Source organism: Littorina saxatilis, linkage group LG3 (assembly GCF_037325665.1).
Source record: "Littorina saxatilis isolate snail1 linkage group LG3, US_GU_Lsax_2.0, whole genome shotgun sequence".
NCBI classification, from domain to species: domain Eukaryota; kingdom Metazoa; phylum Mollusca; class Gastropoda; order Littorinimorpha; family Littorinidae; genus Littorina; species Littorina saxatilis.
The window spans coordinates 39,973,411-39,992,590 of record NC_090247.1 but is presented as its reverse complement, the minus strand read 5'-3'; the positions used below and the strand labels follow the sequence as shown (position 1 = coordinate 39,992,590).

Here is a 19,180-nt window from a genome sequence, read left to right as displayed (position 1 = left end):
TGCTGCTGTTTCACTCCGGCTAAAGCCGTCGTGAAACATCTACAGTCTCGTGTGCAAGAAAACTCTCTGTCACACGACTAGCTCGTAATAGCGGGTAATATATGCTTTTCAATGTTAAAATATTGTGCAAGAGACTATTGGCCTCGTGTAAGCTGTTAGACGTTGGAATTTAGTGCAGAGAACGATTGGTTTCACGCAAACTGTACTTCAGACGTCGGAATTTAGCGGCACACGATGGGGCTTATCAGACAAATCAAGAACTTGATATATCTGTATATTGCTATTTCATATGTTACATGGATTTCCATTGGTCAATTGGGCAAAACTGAGCTCAGTGCAAAAGTGATATCGACGACATTTCCGTCGATATCAGTTTTGATATCGACGACCTCTTTATTGCTTCCCCACTTCAAAAACAAAAACACCTAAATTTAAAAACAAACAAGTATATATGAAAATGTAATGATCCCACCGTCGCGATATAACCTTGAGTGGTTGAAAACGACGTTAAACACCAAATAAAGAAAGAAAGAAAGAAAGAAAGTAATGATCCCAGAATTTAGTTGAGCAAGTGACTAAAGACTTTTTGAAAGAAAAGACATTTTTAAATACTGAAAAGTACAAGAAAAGAGTGAACAAAAAGAAATAATAATCAGAGGGAGGAATATGGAACAGCCAAAACTGAGACAAATACTTTTGTAATTTCTTTGCAGTAAATACAAAATGTCCAGAGAATTAGCAATATATCTAACATTGACTGACTGTGTGATGATATCTTCTGCTATTGGTCTGTTTCGACAGTGATATCAAAATCTCGACCTCCGGTCTCGATTTTGATATCACTGTCTCAACAGACCATAGCAGAAGATATCAACACACAGTCAGTCAATGTTAGATATATTGCTAATTCTCTGGACATTTTGTATTTACTGTGAAGAAATTACAAAAGTATTTGTCTCAGTTTTGGCTGTTCCATATCCCTCCCTCTGATTATTATTTCTTTTTGTTCACTCTTTTCTTGTACTTTTCAGTATTTAAAAATGTCTTTTCTTTCAAAAAGTCTTTAGTCACTTGCTCAACTAAATTCTGGGATCATTACATTTTCATATATATTTGTATGTTTTTAAATTTAGGTGTTTTTGTTTTTGAAGTGGGGAAGCAATAAAGAGGTCGTCGATATCAAAACTGATATCGACGGAAATGTCGTCGATATCACTTTTGCACTGAGCTCAGTTTTGCCCAATTGACCAATGGAAATCCACATAACATATGAAATAGCAATATTGGGTAATATCTGTATTTGGTCTCGTGCAGGCTGTCATACACAAGGCTTTATTGCAGTGAACGATCGGTTTCACGTGCACATGCGTCACACGATTTTAATGTAGTGGAATGTATGATCAGCGATGTGTACTTTTTTGCATGTACTTGAGGTTTTAGGTGCGTCTGGTGGGAATGTGGACCTTGCTATTGTTATTTCGCAAGAGGTGAACTTCCGTTCCTTCTTGATATAATATGAATAAACAACAAGCATGCCAATTGAATGCTGGGCTGGTATTGTATTTTGTTGTTGTGTTAATACTTTGGTAAAGCCTATATAATATATAGGCTTTACCATAGTATTAGCACAACAATATTTACTCATTCAAAAGCGACGAGAAAATGAGCTGTGGCTCCTGTGATGTTCAACGGAAGCAACCCAGACAGACATGGAACTAGCTTGCCAAAAGCAACTGTCTCCCAGTATTACAGTTCTGTTCGTCACAGAGAGCGAGAGAGAGAGCGAGAGAGAGAGAGAGAGAGAGGGGGGGGGAGAGGGAGAGAGAGGGGGGGAGGAGGGGGCGGGAGCATCTGGGCAAAGAGTAAATGGATTCCAGTTCATTCATTTCATAACCCCGTATTCGATGATGTTGCCTTGTCGCACACAGTTGTCTACCTTAGTGCCTTAAAATGTTCACACTTCTCTTTCTGTCTTTGTGTTGTTTAGAATAAAAGACTTTTTTTTGTCTTTTTAGTCACATGAGTCTGGCAATCGTTTCTTGTATGAAGCATCAAAATGGTTAAATCCATCCTTTGACTTTCATTCTCCTTCAGTCATGGAACGCACAGACAAGCAAACAGACAGACACGTACACAGACAGACACACATACCCACATCCCTAGCACAAACCCTTCACGCCAAAACATATCGCAAAAACGACAACACCCCTCTAGTAGCTCCTTCTATTAATAAAATAAAAATGTAAATATTTCTTTTTTAAACTCTGCGATTTTGACACTGATTCCTCTGCACGTGATAACCTAATCCCTTATCCTACTTTGCTCGCTTTGCAAGGAATTAGGACTTGACGATGCTCAAGTGTCTACCGGCAAAAATTCTAGCTGGCTTCTTCTCCTTCTTCTTATATTTCTCGCCTTCGCTGTCTTCGTAGCACCCTTGCCTCCAGTGGAGGATTGTGAGATCATTAAGCCCAAGATGCGAATTGAATGCGATGCTCGCCTGGATCGGCGCTGCAAGTGCTTTTGGCTTCATTTCACTTTTCTCTCTCGCTCCCGCGATTCTCAGAGATGGCTGAGATTTCGATCCGATCCCTGGGTGATTCTGTTTCGGGTCGGACCTCGTGAGCTGAGGAGGAATGGGATAGTGCAGCGAAGCGGGTTTTTTTTTTTTGGGGGGGGGGGGAGGGGAGGCGGAGGGGGAATGGGGTTGAAAGTTTCAAAGAGTCTATATATATGCTCGCACACGAAGTGTACACTTGCACATAGGGAACCAGACACTGTCACAAACAGAGACACACATCATGCAACACTTGATTGCAGAAGCGTGGGTACAATGTACGAAGTCTTTCTGTCAGTTTCTCTGTATTTCCCTTTCTGTCTCAGTCTCTATCTGTCTGCCTGACTGCCTGTGCGTCTGCCTTTGTTTGTCTTTACCTCTGTCTGTCTGTCTGTTTGTCTCTCTTTCTATTTCTGTCTTTCTCTGTCTCACACACTTCTCTCTGTCTCTTTTTTACATTTAGTCAAGTTTTGACTAAATGTTTTAACATAGAGGGGGAATCGAGACGAGGGTCGTGGTGTATGTGTGTGTGTGTGTGTGTGTGCGTGTGTGTGTGTGTGTGTGTAGAGCGATTGAGAGTAAAGTACTGGACCGATCTTTATGAAATTTTACATGACAGTTCCTGGGTATGATATCCCCAGATACGTTTTTCCATTTTTTCGATAAATGTCTTTAATGACGTCATATCCGGCTTTTTGTAAAAGTTGAAGCGGCACTGTCACACCTTCATTTTTTTAATCAAATTGATTGAAATTTTGGCCAAGCAAACTTCGACAAAGGCCAGACTTCGGTATTGCATTTTAGCATGGAGGCTTAAAAATGAATTGATGACTTTGGTCATTAAAAATCTCAAAATTGTAATTAAAATTATATTTTTTATAAAACGATCCAAAATTACTTTTAGTTTATTCTTCATCATGTTCTGATTCCAAAAACATAATTATGTTATATTCGGATTAAAAACAAGCTCTGAACATTAAAAATATAAAAATTATGATTAAAATTAAATTTCCGAAATCGTTTTAAAAACAATTTCATCTTATTCCTTGTCGGTTCCTGATTCCAAAAACATATAGATATGATATGTTTGGATTAAAAACACGCTCAGAAAGTTAAAACGAAGAGAGGTACAGTAAAGCGTGCTATGCAGCACAGCGCAACCGCTACCGCGCTAAAAAGGCTCGTCACTTTCACTGCCTTTTGCACTAGCGGTCGACTACAGTCATTGTGAAAAAATGCAGTGCGTTCAGTTTCATTCTGTGAGTTCCACAGCTTGACTAAATGTAGTAATTTCGCCCTACGCGACTTGTTTTCTATCTATCTATCTATCTATCTATCTATCTATCTATCTATCTATCTATCTATCTATCTATCTATCTATCTATCTATCTATCTATCTCTCTCTCTATCTATCTATCTATGTTAAAAGGAGAGGCCCCCAAGCTGCCTAAAATCGTCATCCTTTTGACGAAAAAAAAAATCAGTTCAGTCCAGCTTAGTCCACATTCCCCCCGGCCACTCTCCTCCCTCTCTTTCACACTCATCACAGTAAACATACACTCCACCCCCCCCCCCCTCCCTCCCGCCATACATCCCCCCCTTCCCCCGCTTAGATTACGTTTTCATTTTGTATGATTCTTTTCATCGTCATTTTGAAGTTCTCCACTTGACCGAATATTCTAAAACTGCACAGAAAAACAACCACACAGTTTAACATGTAGCTGACATGACATTTCTCTTCAGCCACCGAATTAGTCAAGCCCCTGTTGACCTTCCTTAGCAGATTTATTCAAGGCCTTCCACAAAACACACATGAGTGTCCGCCCACCCCCATTAGAGCAAAATCAAGACCTTATTCGTAAATATTTTTACGGTGCAACACTTGACTTTCACAAAGAGAACCTGCTCTTCACTCAGAAATAAGTTGAACAAAAACAACGTCACACAAAAATAGAGAAGAAAAAAATTCAAATTCTGTTTTATCCGGTTTTCTAAAACTCTCTCTGTATCTCAGTTTCCATGTGTCTGTCTCTGTGTCTCTCATTCTGTCTGTCTCCCTGTCTCTTAATCTCTGCCTCTCTCTCTCTCTTTCCCTCTCAATTTCACTCTCCTCCCCTTCCACCCTCTCTATCTTTCGCTCCCTTTCTTCCTCTCCCCTCCCCCTTCTATCTCTCCCCGTCTCTCTCTCCCCTTCTCTCCCTCTGTCACTCTTTGAGTCTTTCCCCTTCTCTCTCACCTTCTTCTTTCCTCTCTTTCTCCGCCCCCCCTCCCTCGCCACCCCCTTTCTCCTCTCCAAATCGGACAACATCGAGGTCCGGTAAATTATACATATCGAACACTCGCTGCGAGGCGTTTTGCGACAAAATGTTTCCACCAAACAACAACAACACGGATGTTGTGATTGTGTCAGCAGAACACTTGAGTCTCTTGGCCAGGCGGGCCGGGCCGGTGGATAGTGGGGCAGAGACTCGAACCTTTTAAGCCAAACAAGCCTCTTGGCGCTTTAGGATTTTTCTGGGCGCTTTACTTGAAGATCGGGGCTGTTATGAGAATGGCCTTTTTCTCTCCAGCACCCGGTTTTGGCGTTGAAGCCCCTTAGGGGCCTCTGTTAATTCCTCCCTGCTCGCTCAAGCTGCTAACTATCTGTGTCAATTTTTAGACGTGAAGTGGAGTTCTTAGACTGCACAAGTGTTTCTGCTTGCTTGCCTCAGGGACGTCTGCAAATGACTGGCCTTTTTTGTGTGTGTTTTTCTTCTCTCTTAATGTGTGTGGGTTTTTTTTTCGTTTCCATGTTCCTGTGGGGAAAATTAAGAGTTGTTTTGAGTGAATAATTACGTGAACGATGTCCTTTAGGTTAATGATTTTGTCGCTGACATTCTGTGGGTGGCTGAGCCTAATTGCTTTCACAGCCAGGTGGCTTTTCCAAGAAGAGTTTACTCATGAAGAACATTCGCTTGCGATGATTTTAAAAGGTTTGTTATAGTTTTTATTACTTAGACTAAGGTCAGCAACTGTGTGTTTCCTGGATTACGTTTCAACACGGATGGAACAGGGTTTTCATCATCGTCAGCATCATCACCATCACTATCATCATCGACCATCCACTATCGCCACAATCAATTACCACCACCCACAATCCATCATTACCACCATCACCATCATCTTCTTCTTCTTCTTCATCATCAACATCACCACCATCACCATCGCCATCATCTTCGTCGTCTTCTTCTTCTTCTTCTTTTTCTTCTTCTTCTGTTTCTTCTTCATCATCATCATCATCATCATCATCATCATCATCATCATCATCATCATCATCATCATCATCATCATCATCATCACCATCACCATCATCATCATCTTTCTCTTCTTCTTTTTCTTCGGTATCTTTGTTTTCTCTTTTGATCAGCCCTTTTCAAAGTAGATTTGGAGTCACGTGCCTTCACTCGTCCCCAACAGTACATACGACAAAGAAACACTGATGCTGTTGCAAATAAAGAAACCACACTCTAACTTTGTTTCCCAGCGGGCCTGTCAACATTCAAGACAAGGAGACTAAAAATCATACAGGCACACAAGAAAAACACAAAAGAAAAAAATAGAAAAAGAAAAGCACAGAAAATAAGGAGGAAGTGGATATTGACGTAAAACATGTGCATAACCTTAAACTCTCTCGCAGGGTGTGTTCTAAAGGCATACAGGTACTCGAATCTAAACTAAAAAGATAAATAATAAAAAAATGAAAAAAATAAAAAAAAATAAAGTGAAGAAGATAAAAAGCTCAAAATAAATCAATCAAATGAAATCACCTTTAAAAAAAAATTAAAAAAAGAAAGAAAGAAAGGATTGGCTTTTGACGTAAAACATGTGTGCAGAGCTTTCGTCGAGCGTTTTCGGCAAGCGTTTTCAGGTGCTTGAAATAAACTGAAGTGTTGTTGCTTATCGAAGGGAGCTTCTCAACACTGGCCCCGCTCATTATTTCACATTACCATGTGGTTTTTACGGCACACCAAAACTAAAAACGAGACAAAGCAAAGAAAGAAAAATCAAAATTATCGAAAATGAGGAAGAAGTGGTCTTTGACGTAAAACACGTGTAGAACTTATCGGATGGAAGTTCTCAAAACTGTGCAAACCTTTATTTGATGTTTTTTTTTAATAGAATTCATTTAACGGATCAGGTTTTTATTATGATTTTAGTTCTTCGTTCTGTTAAGCTTTCCCTGTCTCTAATTCCTTGTCTTGTTTGAATTTCCTGCATTCAAAGCCCGCCCCCCGCCCCCCCCCTCATCAATCCCCCCTCCCCCTTCCTCCCTCTCCCATCCACTCAAGCGCCTCGGCAAGTAGATACAAAGGGCAGTAGCCAATGTCATTTTTTTCCGCACTCCGAGTCCGTCAGATTGAAGTTATTTCTCTGTCAGGCATTAACCTTTAGCTCTCATCCACTTTAAAAATGACAAGGATTTTGTGGGTGTTTCTGTTTCTTTTCGTTTTCTTTTTCTCTCGATTTGGGTCGGAGAAAATGTGACCGTATTTAATCTTTAGAGCAAAACTGTTACGGGATTTCGCTGACAGTTTTCAAAAACAAACAAAATCATGTCCTATTCTAGCTGATTCGGTCTTTTTTGTCGGAATGTCTGCAGTACATTAAAGCCTTTTATTTTAAATTAACCTGTCAAGAGCGCCAAAGCATGTAAAATGAACGGGGTCACGCTGGGGCACAAAGAAAAAGAGAGAGAGAGAGTTGGGGGGAGGGAGATAGAGAGAGAGAGAGAGAGAGAGAGAGAGAGAGAGAGAGAGAGAGAGAGAGAGAGAGAGAGAGAGAGAGAGAGAGAGAGAGAGAGAGAGAGAGAGAAGGAAGGAAAAAGAATAACAACCCACTGTTGGTTGGAACTTGAACTTTGATTCTTTTTGAGCACCTGTGAAACGACTTTAAAATCTGGGGTTTTTGAATCATAACTTTTGCCAAGTTCATGGAATTTTGGAAAAAGTCAAGTGAAAGAATGATTATGCCCTTGCCCTCCCTCAGATGCAAAGGTCATTGAAAAGGGAAGTTTTCTTTATTTGCATTTTAGCCGAATTATTTAGCAATTCAAAAGTGTGTGTGGATGTATGTGTGTGTTTGTGTTAGTGTGTGTGTGTGTGTGTGTGTGTGTGTGTGTGTGTGTGCGTGTGTGTGTGTGTGTGTGTGTGTATAAGTACGTGTGCGTGTGTGTGTGTGTGTGTGAGAGAGAGAGAGAGAGAGAGAGAGAGAGAGAGAGAGAGAGAGAGAGAGAGAGAGAGAGAGTCTGACAGACACGCAGACATACAGACAGACATATAGAGGCGGTTATCGTATTGATGACATGTCGGTTTTCACTTTTCATTTCTGGTCAATCACTTGCTTGGAGTAGATTACGACTTTAGGTCAAGTTGCCCTGTCTGTCGCTGCTCTCTGCCCACCCCACCCCTCTCCCCCTACACCCTTCATCTCATTCTGCACGTTTATGCACACCAACTATTCAATTAGCTAATCAAACGTCCTACTTGCACATCTTCGACTGACACCTTGTTTGCTTCACTCTGATGACATGCCTTACCCCTTTCACTTCCATCACAGAACACACGCACGCTCGTATGGACTTGCAGGCGACTTGCAGGCCTAACCACACTCCCACACCCGCATGCACGCACGGATTTAAACACACACCCACGTACAGACGAACGCACGCACGCACGCACGCACGCAAACACACAGACAGACAGACAGACAAACACACACACGCACGCACGCACGCACGCACGCACGAGCACACACACACACACACACACACTCACACACACACACACACACACAAACAAATGAATAGACAGACACTGGCAGGCACGACAGACGGACGAATGAACAGACGGGCATACAGACAGTCATACACACATACACACAGACAGACAGTCAGACAGACAAGACAGACTGACAGATAAGACAGACAGACAGACAGACAGACAGACAAACAGACAGACAGACAGACAGACAGACAGACAGACAGACAGGCGCACTCATATAAACACACTCTCTTTTCCCCCCTCTCTCTCTCTCTCTCTTTTTCTCTCTCTCTCTCTCTCTCTCTCTCTCTCTCTCTCTCTCTCTTTCTCTACACAACTGGCTACAAGAAATTACAGCTAGAAAACGAATTCTTTTTTGAATGCAAAGTTTTCAAACGTGAAATTCCTCCCAGAAAGCTCTCGCCCTTGGAGTCGGGACAGGGAAGTAAATCACAGCTCAAAAGTCAAACCTTAGGACGGATCGAAAGTAATGAAGCGCAAATTTTGGCTGGATGACAGTTTGGCAGAACATATCATTTGCGCCTCTGATCTATGGCTTTTCATTGCTCTCGGGGTAGATGTTTGCGGATCACACTGGAGGGGGGTAGATAATCCTGTGTTTTATCTCTGTATGACTTCACGTTTGGTGATCCTTTGAAGAATATAATCATTGCTTGCATGGGGGTTTCAAAGATTAATGACCGGAAAGATACAATGAGGACAGTTTTCTTCAGTTCGTTTTTGGATTTCATTTGAACATGTGTCATTATTGAAGTTACACTATTCTGTCTTGCCACTTGTTCAAATCTGACCATTCCACCCATAGTCTGTGAACTATTTGTTACAATTTTACAAGATGTTCAAACACATTACAGGAAAAACGATCTCTTCTAGGATACTGTGATCAATAGATTAGCACAACCGTGCACGGCAACATTTAAAACTGGACTCTATATTATATCTTTTGATATAGCTAAAAGAAACGACCGGAATAGTTATTATCAGAAGTGCATGAATTAGGAAGATCATTCACCTGTGTTATTATTCAAACAGACAAGGGTCATTGCCGTCAATATTTTAAATTTAGAATCAGACAAGACGAGATCCATACTTGCACTCGGAGAGAATAAACGGCCACCTTTGAACGGAGCTAATGTCCCCGCTGTCGTTTGGTCCAGACGGCATCCTAAACTATCACCCTACAGACTTGAGCCGTGTGCACGCAGCGAGAGAGAGAGAAATCCTCCCCAAAGACGGATTAGCAAGGTCGATTTTAATCACTGATCGCTGCCCAGGGCTCTTTATCCATAGTCTGGTCAGTTCTTTTCAAGCCTTGCTCGCCGGGTTTGAGGGGGTGATGGTGCTCTGTCTATGAGAGGACGTGGTCTAATTTGAGATGGCTTTAGGCTGTGTACCGTTCGAATGATCTCCTCCGTAGAATGGTGTCTATTGGGGATAACTGGTTGAGAACGTCCTGGGGATTGTAGAGGGCCTTTTCTGGTCTCAAAAAAATCTTACGAACTATAGTCCTAGCCTCTGTCTGTCTGTCTGTCTGTCTGTCTGTCTGTCTGTCTGTCTGTCTGTCTGTCTGTCTGTCTGTCTGTCTGGTTGTTTGTTACAATTGTCATAAAGTTTCATCAGATTGTATGCCTTATTTTTCAGAAAGTATCTGTTTGTCTTTTCTAAATGTTTCTTTCAAATGTTTCTTTAAAATGGTTTTATTTATTTGTGTGTGATACCCCCCTCCCCCTCCCCCTTCTCCTCCTCGTATGCATTCCTTGAATACAAAATAGTGTATCAGATCACTTCCTCGTAGTTTATTTAATATTGTAGTTAGAAAAATAGGAAAGGAAAAACTGTTTCCTCCAGAGGAATATACCAAGAAGAAAACATCTAGTGGTGATGTTCAAATAACCTCTACCAGCAAGTAAGACGATTGAGAGCGTGTGACAAATTTGCTACGATGACCTTCAGTCTCCTGTTATTGGTACTCAGATCATGCCCCAATGCTTGCCTGACAGGGGAAATGCTTTATTATATCAATTACTCGCAGAGTACTCAACCCTGTGGTATCAGAGACGTCCATGTGTGTGTGTGTGAGTGGCCTTCATGTGTTTGTGTGTTTGTGTGTGTGTGCGTGCATGAGTGTGTGTGTGTGTGTGTTTGTGTGTGCGTGTGTGTGTCAGTGTGTGTGTGTGTACGTACATGCGTGCGTTTAGTTTACCAGCCGATTTGCCTGAAACTACAGTGCATAAAATATGGTATACATATATGGTATATTTGTGAGAACAATTTCCTGCCAATCGTCTGAGAATGATGCTATCATTTTGATCCACGCTGGAAGGTTGTGCGGTTGTTTGCGTCAGGTCATACTTAAACACCAGAACAGACGTTACATGTACAACAAAGGACAATGAATCTAAAACTAAGTTTTACAATAAATAGATAAACAGATAAACAGATAAAACAGACACAACTTACGAACACTACCATAACACACAACCTCCCCTTAAAAAAGAAACAAATAAGTTTTGTTTGAATTGTTGCAAGCCTGCTCATTTCGGTGAACAATTACAAACACGCTTCTTCTTGTTTTTACCCTTCTCCTCCTTCTCCCCCCCTCCTCTTTCTCTTCCTCGTCCTCCTTCCCCTTTCCCTCTCTTCCTCCTCCTCCTCCTCCTCCTCCTCCAAGAGCCTTGACTCACCTAACCCTCATTACACACCTCTGTGTTGCAGGAGGGTTATTCGGGGAGGGGGATGAGCACCCGAGCGTGGAGAACGCGTTCCGGTACGCGGTGTACCGCATCAACCATGATCGCCAGCTCCTGCCCGAGACCAAGCTGGCCTACGACATCCAGCACCTCCCCACGTCCGACGGCTTCAGAGCATCCAAAAAAGGTGAAGGGAATTACTTATACATGTATAAGAAATAATGATACACGTATGTAATTGCTCGAGTACAGAACTCTTTTGTTTTTTAAAAACTTTTTTTGTTCTTTAAAAAAAACAACTTCTTCTTTGTTTTGCCATGCACATCTTTGTGGGGTGTTTGTTCTAACACCATGCATCCATCTATTCATAATGTCAGTGTCCTAGATCCTGTATAATCCTAGAATTGATGCTCAGCATTGTTCATTGAGAATTGTGCAAACAACCCTGCTAATCTTTGCGCCTGATTTCGATGTTGGTAATTACACCTGGAGTTGGTGATGGCTTTTTCCAGCGCAGGCCTCCAACGTCAATAACGTCTTGCAACGATTTTCTTGACATAAGTACCTTAGCATGTCGAGTAGCAAGAGAAGCATTGTACTTGTGTTAACGGGTTGGACAGGAGTAGCTGCATCACTTACAGCTATGCACTGACAGTTGGCAGGACTTCGTGTCCTCAATTTTCCCGACCTTGCCCGCATGAATTCACAGTTTAACTCGAGTGGTCATGTGTAATAGTTAAACATTCTGGTCTGACGCTATTGTAAGGTCTGAGCTGCACGTCCCTCAATGAATTTCGTTCATGACGACAGCATCCAAACTCGTCCTGCCAAGACCCGCCCTGAATCCACCATTGTGAAACAATAATCAGCTAGGACAACTCTGATGTATGGCGTCTTTTGACCCTCATCATAACGTCCTCCAGTCTCCTTATCCCATCAGCCATTTCTTACGCCCCCCCCCCCTTCACCTCGTGCCCACACCGTTACAAGTTTGACCTCTCAAGACCCCCATTTGGCCACGCAGCGTTAAGTGAGTCCACGGACTGTGTGATATCTGTCTCCTCCCCGCTCCCGTCCAATGCCCCATCGAGATTTGGACGGTCTGGTCTTGCCCTCGGATGCAACGAGGTTTAGGTCATCGTCCAGCTTCTTAGTGATTTGGGGGAGTTTTAAACGGAGAATTCACTTTGACTAGCACTGAACGACGTTATCTGACGTTCGCGTAAGAACTTAGTGTTCTATAGCTTAATTAACATCGGCGTAAAGCTTTGTTGACAACCTTACTGAGAGATGGCAGATTCAAAGGTGAAATGTTCGCTGAGGGTTTCTATTTGCGTATAATTATGACCTTGTATTTTCCATCGACCTGAGACGTAGACAGAATTTTAATCATCACAAAGGTTCCCCATCGTCAAGATATTTGTCCCCCTTGCTGTGAATCTCTTTTCTCCCATGGGGCTTGGCATTGCCCTCAGATGCAACCAACGTGTTAGGCCAGTGGCCATCTGATTTGTTTTTAAAGGAGTTGCAAACAAAGGCTTCGCTGTCATGCGACAAGAACGACGTTACATAATTTTGGTATATACTATAACAATTCGGCGTAAAGCGTCGTTGACGAGCCCACTGAAAGATGCTAATTTCAGAGGTCATCTATCAATACAGGGTCTATATTTGTAGAGAATAATGACTTTACGTTTTGTTGTTGTTGTTTTTATCTGAGAATAAAGGGACGTAAGCGCTCTAAGTGCATACTTGAAATAGTTATCTGTCTCATTTTTATTTCGATTCTTACATTATTGAGTTCATTGACATCAAACAGAATTTTAGCATCGCAATGATTTATCACCTTAGAGTTATCTATCCCCTAACAGCGCCGCTCTTATTCCCCTCAGGGATTCGCATGGTCAGATCTTGCCCTCAGAAGCAACAAGGCTTAGGTCGTTGTCAAGTTTGTTTTAGATGTTATTAAGGAGTTTTAAATGAGGACTTACTTGTGACACAAACAGAACAGTGTATTCTTACGTTTTGGGAAAGAAATAAGCAGCGTAGTTCAGGGTACACGCTTTTTTTATGTTGTTCAAAACCTCGTCAAGGATGACTATTTGAGATGTGACACTTGCACGTCCAGAATATCCAGTTGTTCGTGAGGCTTGCCGTTCCGGGAAAATACAGAAATGCCCATTGTCTGTGCAATATTCGTCTTAAGGCCACGTCGTTCTTTTTTTTTCCTATAGGTATGTGTGCTGGTCTAGTCTTCATTGCCCTCAGATGCAACAAGGCACGTAATAGACCAGTGACTACTATTTCTGTGTGTTTTTGCGGAGTTTTATATGAGGTCTTCACCACGACGCGGACTAAACGACATTGGTTTACTCTCTTTGTTGAAGGCACGGTCCTTCCCGTGTAAACCATCTCAGATCTGAAAGGGATTGACACATGCCACATAATTATCAACGGCCTGGCTGCGTTTTGTACATTTGAATGTTTTTATGAATTACTTTCTAAAAGTAAAAAATAAATCTGCTAGTGCACAGTCCGACCCCACAGTTAAAACCTGGCCAGATCCGTGGAAGTAAGAAGAACTGTTTTCCCGGGACGGACTGTGACTTCAGGCATCCAGTGTTAAACCGTCAACGTTAATCTGATCATGCCCTTGGGTGCAAAGAGGTCTAGATTGCTGTCAAATTCCTTTCAGTTATTGGGAGGTTTACACGGTAAGAAACTCTCCTAATTGAAACGCAGCTTAAGACGTGGCAATGAAATAAGTCAATCCTCCCATTGCGATCTTGTTTTTTCTCAGCATGCCTTCAGTAATCTCCAGAAGGGCTATATAATAGATGTCCTGGCATTTCCCTAGGATGCAGTGAGGTTAAGGTCGTTATGGGACCTGGAGCGCAGAGGGAGTTTCAGATGACAGCAGTAGGCGTGACGTGCAATAGGTCTTCCTTGAGTCCATGCATCCTTTGTGTGATGATATTCTCTTTACTAATGCATATATATAGGGTTGCAGACAATCTGCAAGCTTTGCCTTAGATACAATGAGGTTAAGGTCAGTCGATGGGCAGTTAGTGGGGGAAAGGGAGCTTCGTTAGAAAGCTTGATCAGTTCCAAAAACAATAGTGGCTTGGGGCGATTGGGGGCACTTAGAAGATGTTTATTCGAAAGTGGCCGTTAATATTAACCTCGAAATATCCAGAGACTGCCTTTTTCTGCCGACCAGCTAGCGTTGTGAATAGTACATTCATTTGACTGTGAAGACTTCTGTAAGACGTGAACGGCGTGCAGCGTTTCGGGTTTTGTTACAGACTTTGATTAATGCTTAGAAGCTGTACTAACATGATTTAAATGCCCCGCAAGGATTTGGCCTTCAAAGATGAGCTGCTAAAACATTTATTTGTGCAATTGTTTATCCAGTTTCGAAACCTTCACAAACCATTGGATACTTCAAGACCGTCGCGTCACACACGGAAAAAATACGTGTATTGCAAGGTCAAAATTAACAGTTTGAGGAGCATTGGTTATTTTCATCTGCCCATACTTAGCTCATGTAAAAATATAGCATTGTAAACGACGCAAACCGATATGTCTTCTACATTCATCGCACAAAATGTAGTGGAATTTCGACTGATGAAAGATGAATGGGAAATACAGAACATTCGATGCTTCACACGGGTAACTATGCTAGGTCATTTTCAGATGCCCCCTCCCCTGCACTAATAGTACCCAATATCCACCAACCCCATTTCTCGCCTCATCCCATTTAAAGTCCTTACGCTTGACAACCTGGTCATTCAGACCAACAACCAAGGTCATCAACTGCTCTACTTCCTCCCCTTCCTACCCTTCCTCGTCCACTCTGCACTCAAACTCCTCGCAAGTTTGGAATGTCGATTGATGAACGAAGACTGCAGTGAAATACAGAACATTCTGATCCTTGACACAGGCAACCAAAGACACGTCCAGCCCAACAACTCCCTCTTTCCTTTCGCATTCTCCTAGCAATTCCAACACATGACAACCTTCAGACGGACAGCCGCAACGTCTTCTCCATATACATCCACTCCCCTCCTCACTCGCCGCGCCCTGCCCCCCCCCTTCCCCCTCCCCCCATCATCCCCAACACTCCCTCCCTCCCTCCCTCCCTCCCTCCCCCGTCCACTCACACTCTTCGCGCGTGACAAGCTGGTGACAATATCTTGTCATTTGACACCCGCCAGTGACACCCCGTTCAGCACGCATTAACACCTTCAGCGTCTAATTGATTTAACCCTTTCAATGAGTGCATGCACGCTGCCGCTCGGCTTGCAATGCGATTAAGGACGAATCTGTGTCTCTCCCGCTGAGTTGAAATCGAAACGGCATTGACCGCTGCTGACAAAAGAACGAGCGGCCATTAAGGGCTGACCAGAGCGACAGAGGATTTGCACCTTGACGGTCAGTTCCTGCAGAACGTGGACATAATTCCAGGAGAACCCAGACACCAGGAGGAAGATGAAATTTATTGATGTGAACTGTACGTTGAATTGACAGAAATGGGACTGAGGAGCAGAGGAGGGGTGGTGTGTGTGTGTGTGTGGGGGGGGGGGGGCGGGGCGGAGCGGGGGGGGGGGGGGGGTTATTTAGTGTTTGACACTGATGGACTTGCACTTTTTCTTGCAGGTCATGTACACGTTTTGGTAAGGAGCCATATTTGTTGACCTGAAAACTTTCCGGGGGTGGGATCCTTGACTTTCGCCATCTTGATATTCATTGATCAAGTTCATTTTCTGTTCATATATCGTTAACATTGTTTTGTCAGTCCTCTTCAAAGACAAAGAGGCTTGTGAATGCTTTGTGAGGTCTATAAAATAAAAGCGAGAGGTTGCGAGTTCGACCCTGGGTCAGGGCGTTAACAATTTTCTCCCCCCTTTCCTAACCTAGGTGGTGGGTTCAAGTGCTAGTCTTTCGGATGAGACGATAAACCGAGGTCTCTTCGTGTACACTACATTGGGGTGTGCACGTTAAAGATCCCACGATTGACAAAAGGGTCTTTCCTGACAAAATTGTAAAGGCGTAGATAAAAAATGTCCACCAAAATACCCTTTTGACCTGGAATAATAGGCCGTGAAAGGTGGATGCAGCGCCTAAAGGCTGTTGATCTACTGGCCGATGTGAATGCGTGATAATTATATTGTGTAAAAAAATTCCATCTCACACGGCATTAATAGGTAACATGCGCCTTGAGTCGCCTTGTGTGGTGAGATACGTGCGCGATATAAATCCTCGTAAATAAAATAAATAGATAAATAAAATAAAATAAATATACGTTCCAATCACTATCTTTTCTTGATTTTTTCTTAGTCTTTCGGGTACGTTTTATGCGTTATTTTTTCTTCTTTAGAGTCAGAAGGTAGTTTAGTTCATCTGCCACAAAGTCCCTTCAAACCAGAAGATACATAATCAACAAAATCGGTTGTGCATGCAATACAGAGGATTGCAGATTTTAGGGTCTTCAAATAGGATCTAGTATACACGCATACAAACCCGTCGGAGTTTTCACTGACTTGTTCTTGATAGTGTCATCTTTTATCACGAATGATACGTATAATTATTTGAAGGGAATTACTGCAGATGTTGTACGTGCTCTATAATCATGTCGGCGTCGTTCACAGATAATCTTTGCCTTTTGTGCAAACATGTATCATGCATATCCGCTGGATCGGTCCATTTTTGTTGTTTTATAGAATGAGAGAGAGAGAGAGAGAGAGAGAGAGAGAGAGAGAGAGAGACAGACAGACAGACAGACAGACAGACAGACAGACAGAGCCAGAGTGAGACAGAACAGGAAGGTGCACAGACAACATAACACAGGCGGAGAGAGAGAGAGAGAGAGAGAGAGAGAGAGAGAGAGAGAGAGAGAGAGAGAGAGAGAGAGAGAGAGAGAGAGAGTGAGTGAGAGTGAGAGTGAGAGAGAGAGAGAGAGTGAGAGTGAGAGAGAGAGAGAGAGAGAGTGAGAGAGAGAGAGAGAGAGTACGTAGTGAGAGTGAGAGAGAGAGAGAGAGTGAGAGTGAGAGAGAGAGAGAGAGTGAGAGAGAGTGAGAGAGAGAGAGTGAGAGTGAGAGAGAGAGAGAGAGAGTGATAGTGAGAGAGAGAGAGAGAGAAGAGAGAGAGAGAGAGAGAGAGAGAGAGAGATAGAGAGAGGAAAAAAAAGAAAGACAGACAGACAGACAGACAGACAGACAGACAAGAGCCAGAGTGAGACAGAACAAGAAGGTATAAACACAAAGGGAAGCAACTGTCAAGGGATGATCTGAATAACTGGCGACCAATATCTTTACTAAACTCAGATTATAAGTTACTGGCAAAGTGTCTAGCAGTACGCCTAAAAAGTGTGCTTGGAACAATAATTCATGAAAATCAGTTTGGTTTTATGAAAGGCAGAAATAGTAGCACAGCAGTTAGAATGATTGATGATATAATTACACATCTCAAACAAACGAACAAACCAGGGCTACTCCTAGCTCTAGACTACAAAGCTGCTTTCGACACAATATCAAAAGAATACATAATGTATGCCTTTAAACGCTTCAATTTTGGTAACACTTTTGTTAGATGGGTCACTACGCTCATGAACGAAACAGTAAGTTGTGTAAATTATATGGGGTGGTTGTCAGAGCCTATAGAAATGAACGCTGGAATTCGACAAGGCTGCTCATTCTCACCAATGGCCTTCGTGCTCGCCTTAGAGCTGCTGGCAGTCAAGATGAGGGCAGATCAGTCAGTTAAAGGGGTATTCTTGCCATCAGCCAATAGTACTAATCAAGAAAGACTATTGAAAATGATCTTGTACGCTGATGATATTACGCTTTTTCTGAAAGGCACTGATGATGTGCAAAATGCTCTGACATTGGTGTCATATTTCTCCAAGTTCTCAGGACTGGCTGTGAACAGACTGAAATCGGAGGCCATGTGGTTGGGTTCACAGAAGTACTCTGAGGAGCAGCCATGTGGCTTCAGATGGAAATCAAAAGTCAAAATTCTTGGTATATATTTTAGTAATAATTTAGAAGCCTCGGAAATCGAAGAAAACTGGACGGAAAAAATTAATCATATTCAGAGCACAATGATTAAGTGGTCTAAGAGAAACTGCAGTATAATGGGAAAAATTTGCCTTGTAAAATCACTTTTGATCCCTCAATTAACACATGCTTTGCAAGCTTTGATTATACCCGAAAAGATCATATGTAAACTGAACTCAATGTTTTTCAGATTCATTTGGAAAAAAAGATTTTCAAACACAAAAGCCTATGAAAAGGTAAAACGAAAAGTTATGTGCCAGGAAACAAGTAAAGGTGGCCTAAATATGATTGACTTGGGTGACTTTCAAAAATCCTTTGTACTTGGATGGTTTTCGAAATTACTGCAACCAAACGAAGAAGCTTGGAAAAGTATTCCACTCAGTATGTTCTCCAAACTCGGAAAAAATCTATGCTGCTTTCAAGCAAACGTCAAACCAGCCTTATTTAAAGGGTTGGGGTTGATTACAAACAAGTTCTGGAAAAGCGTTTTAGAATGTTGGCTTGACAACCATGAAAAGATATTACCTTGCGTGAAAAAAATGACCCAGCTGGAGAATTTATGCCTATGGAATAACTCTCTAATTGCTTATCGTGGCAAGACAATGTTTCTACGTGATTGGGTTACATCTGATATATGCTATGTGAAGGATTTATACGAGAATAATATGTTTTTACCATTTCACAGGATTTGTGAAAGAGTTGGGCATAAACCAACACGACTATTTGAATATGGGGCAATTCGCACAGCAATAGCATCCCTTTTTTTGAAGATGAATGATAATGGAATACAAGCTATGAAGGTAATGGATTATCAAAAAATAAGTACATTTAAACCCAGGCAGTTTCGTAAATTAATGGTAGACGCTTATCAAACTGACACTATTGCAGTCAGTTTCTGGAAAAGAAAGATGGGAATTGAAATAAACAAGGACATTTGGCAGATAGCAAGCAACGCATCAAAAGAAGTAAGATTGAGACTGCTACACTGGAAAATAACTCATAACATTTATCCAACGAACATTATATTGTATAAAATGGGCATTGCTGAGAGTATTA

At 42.1% G+C, this 19,180-nt stretch overlaps 1 protein-coding gene across 1 annotated transcript in view; it reads left to right on the top strand.

Annotated features, from left to right (window-relative positions):
• The first annotated feature begins 4,921 nt into the window (after window positions 1-4,921).
• The window catches only part of LOC138960912 (glutamate receptor ionotropic, kainate 2-like), a 102,549-nt gene continuing 88,290 nt past the window's right edge, over window positions 4,922-19,180 (top strand). The window contains exons 1-2 of the mRNA XM_070332545.1: window positions 4,922-5,012; window positions 11,092-11,253. Coding sequence (XP_070188646.1) covers window positions 4,922-5,012; window positions 11,092-11,253 — 253 coding nt within the window. The remainder of the gene's footprint in view (window positions 5,013-11,091; window positions 11,254-19,180) is intronic.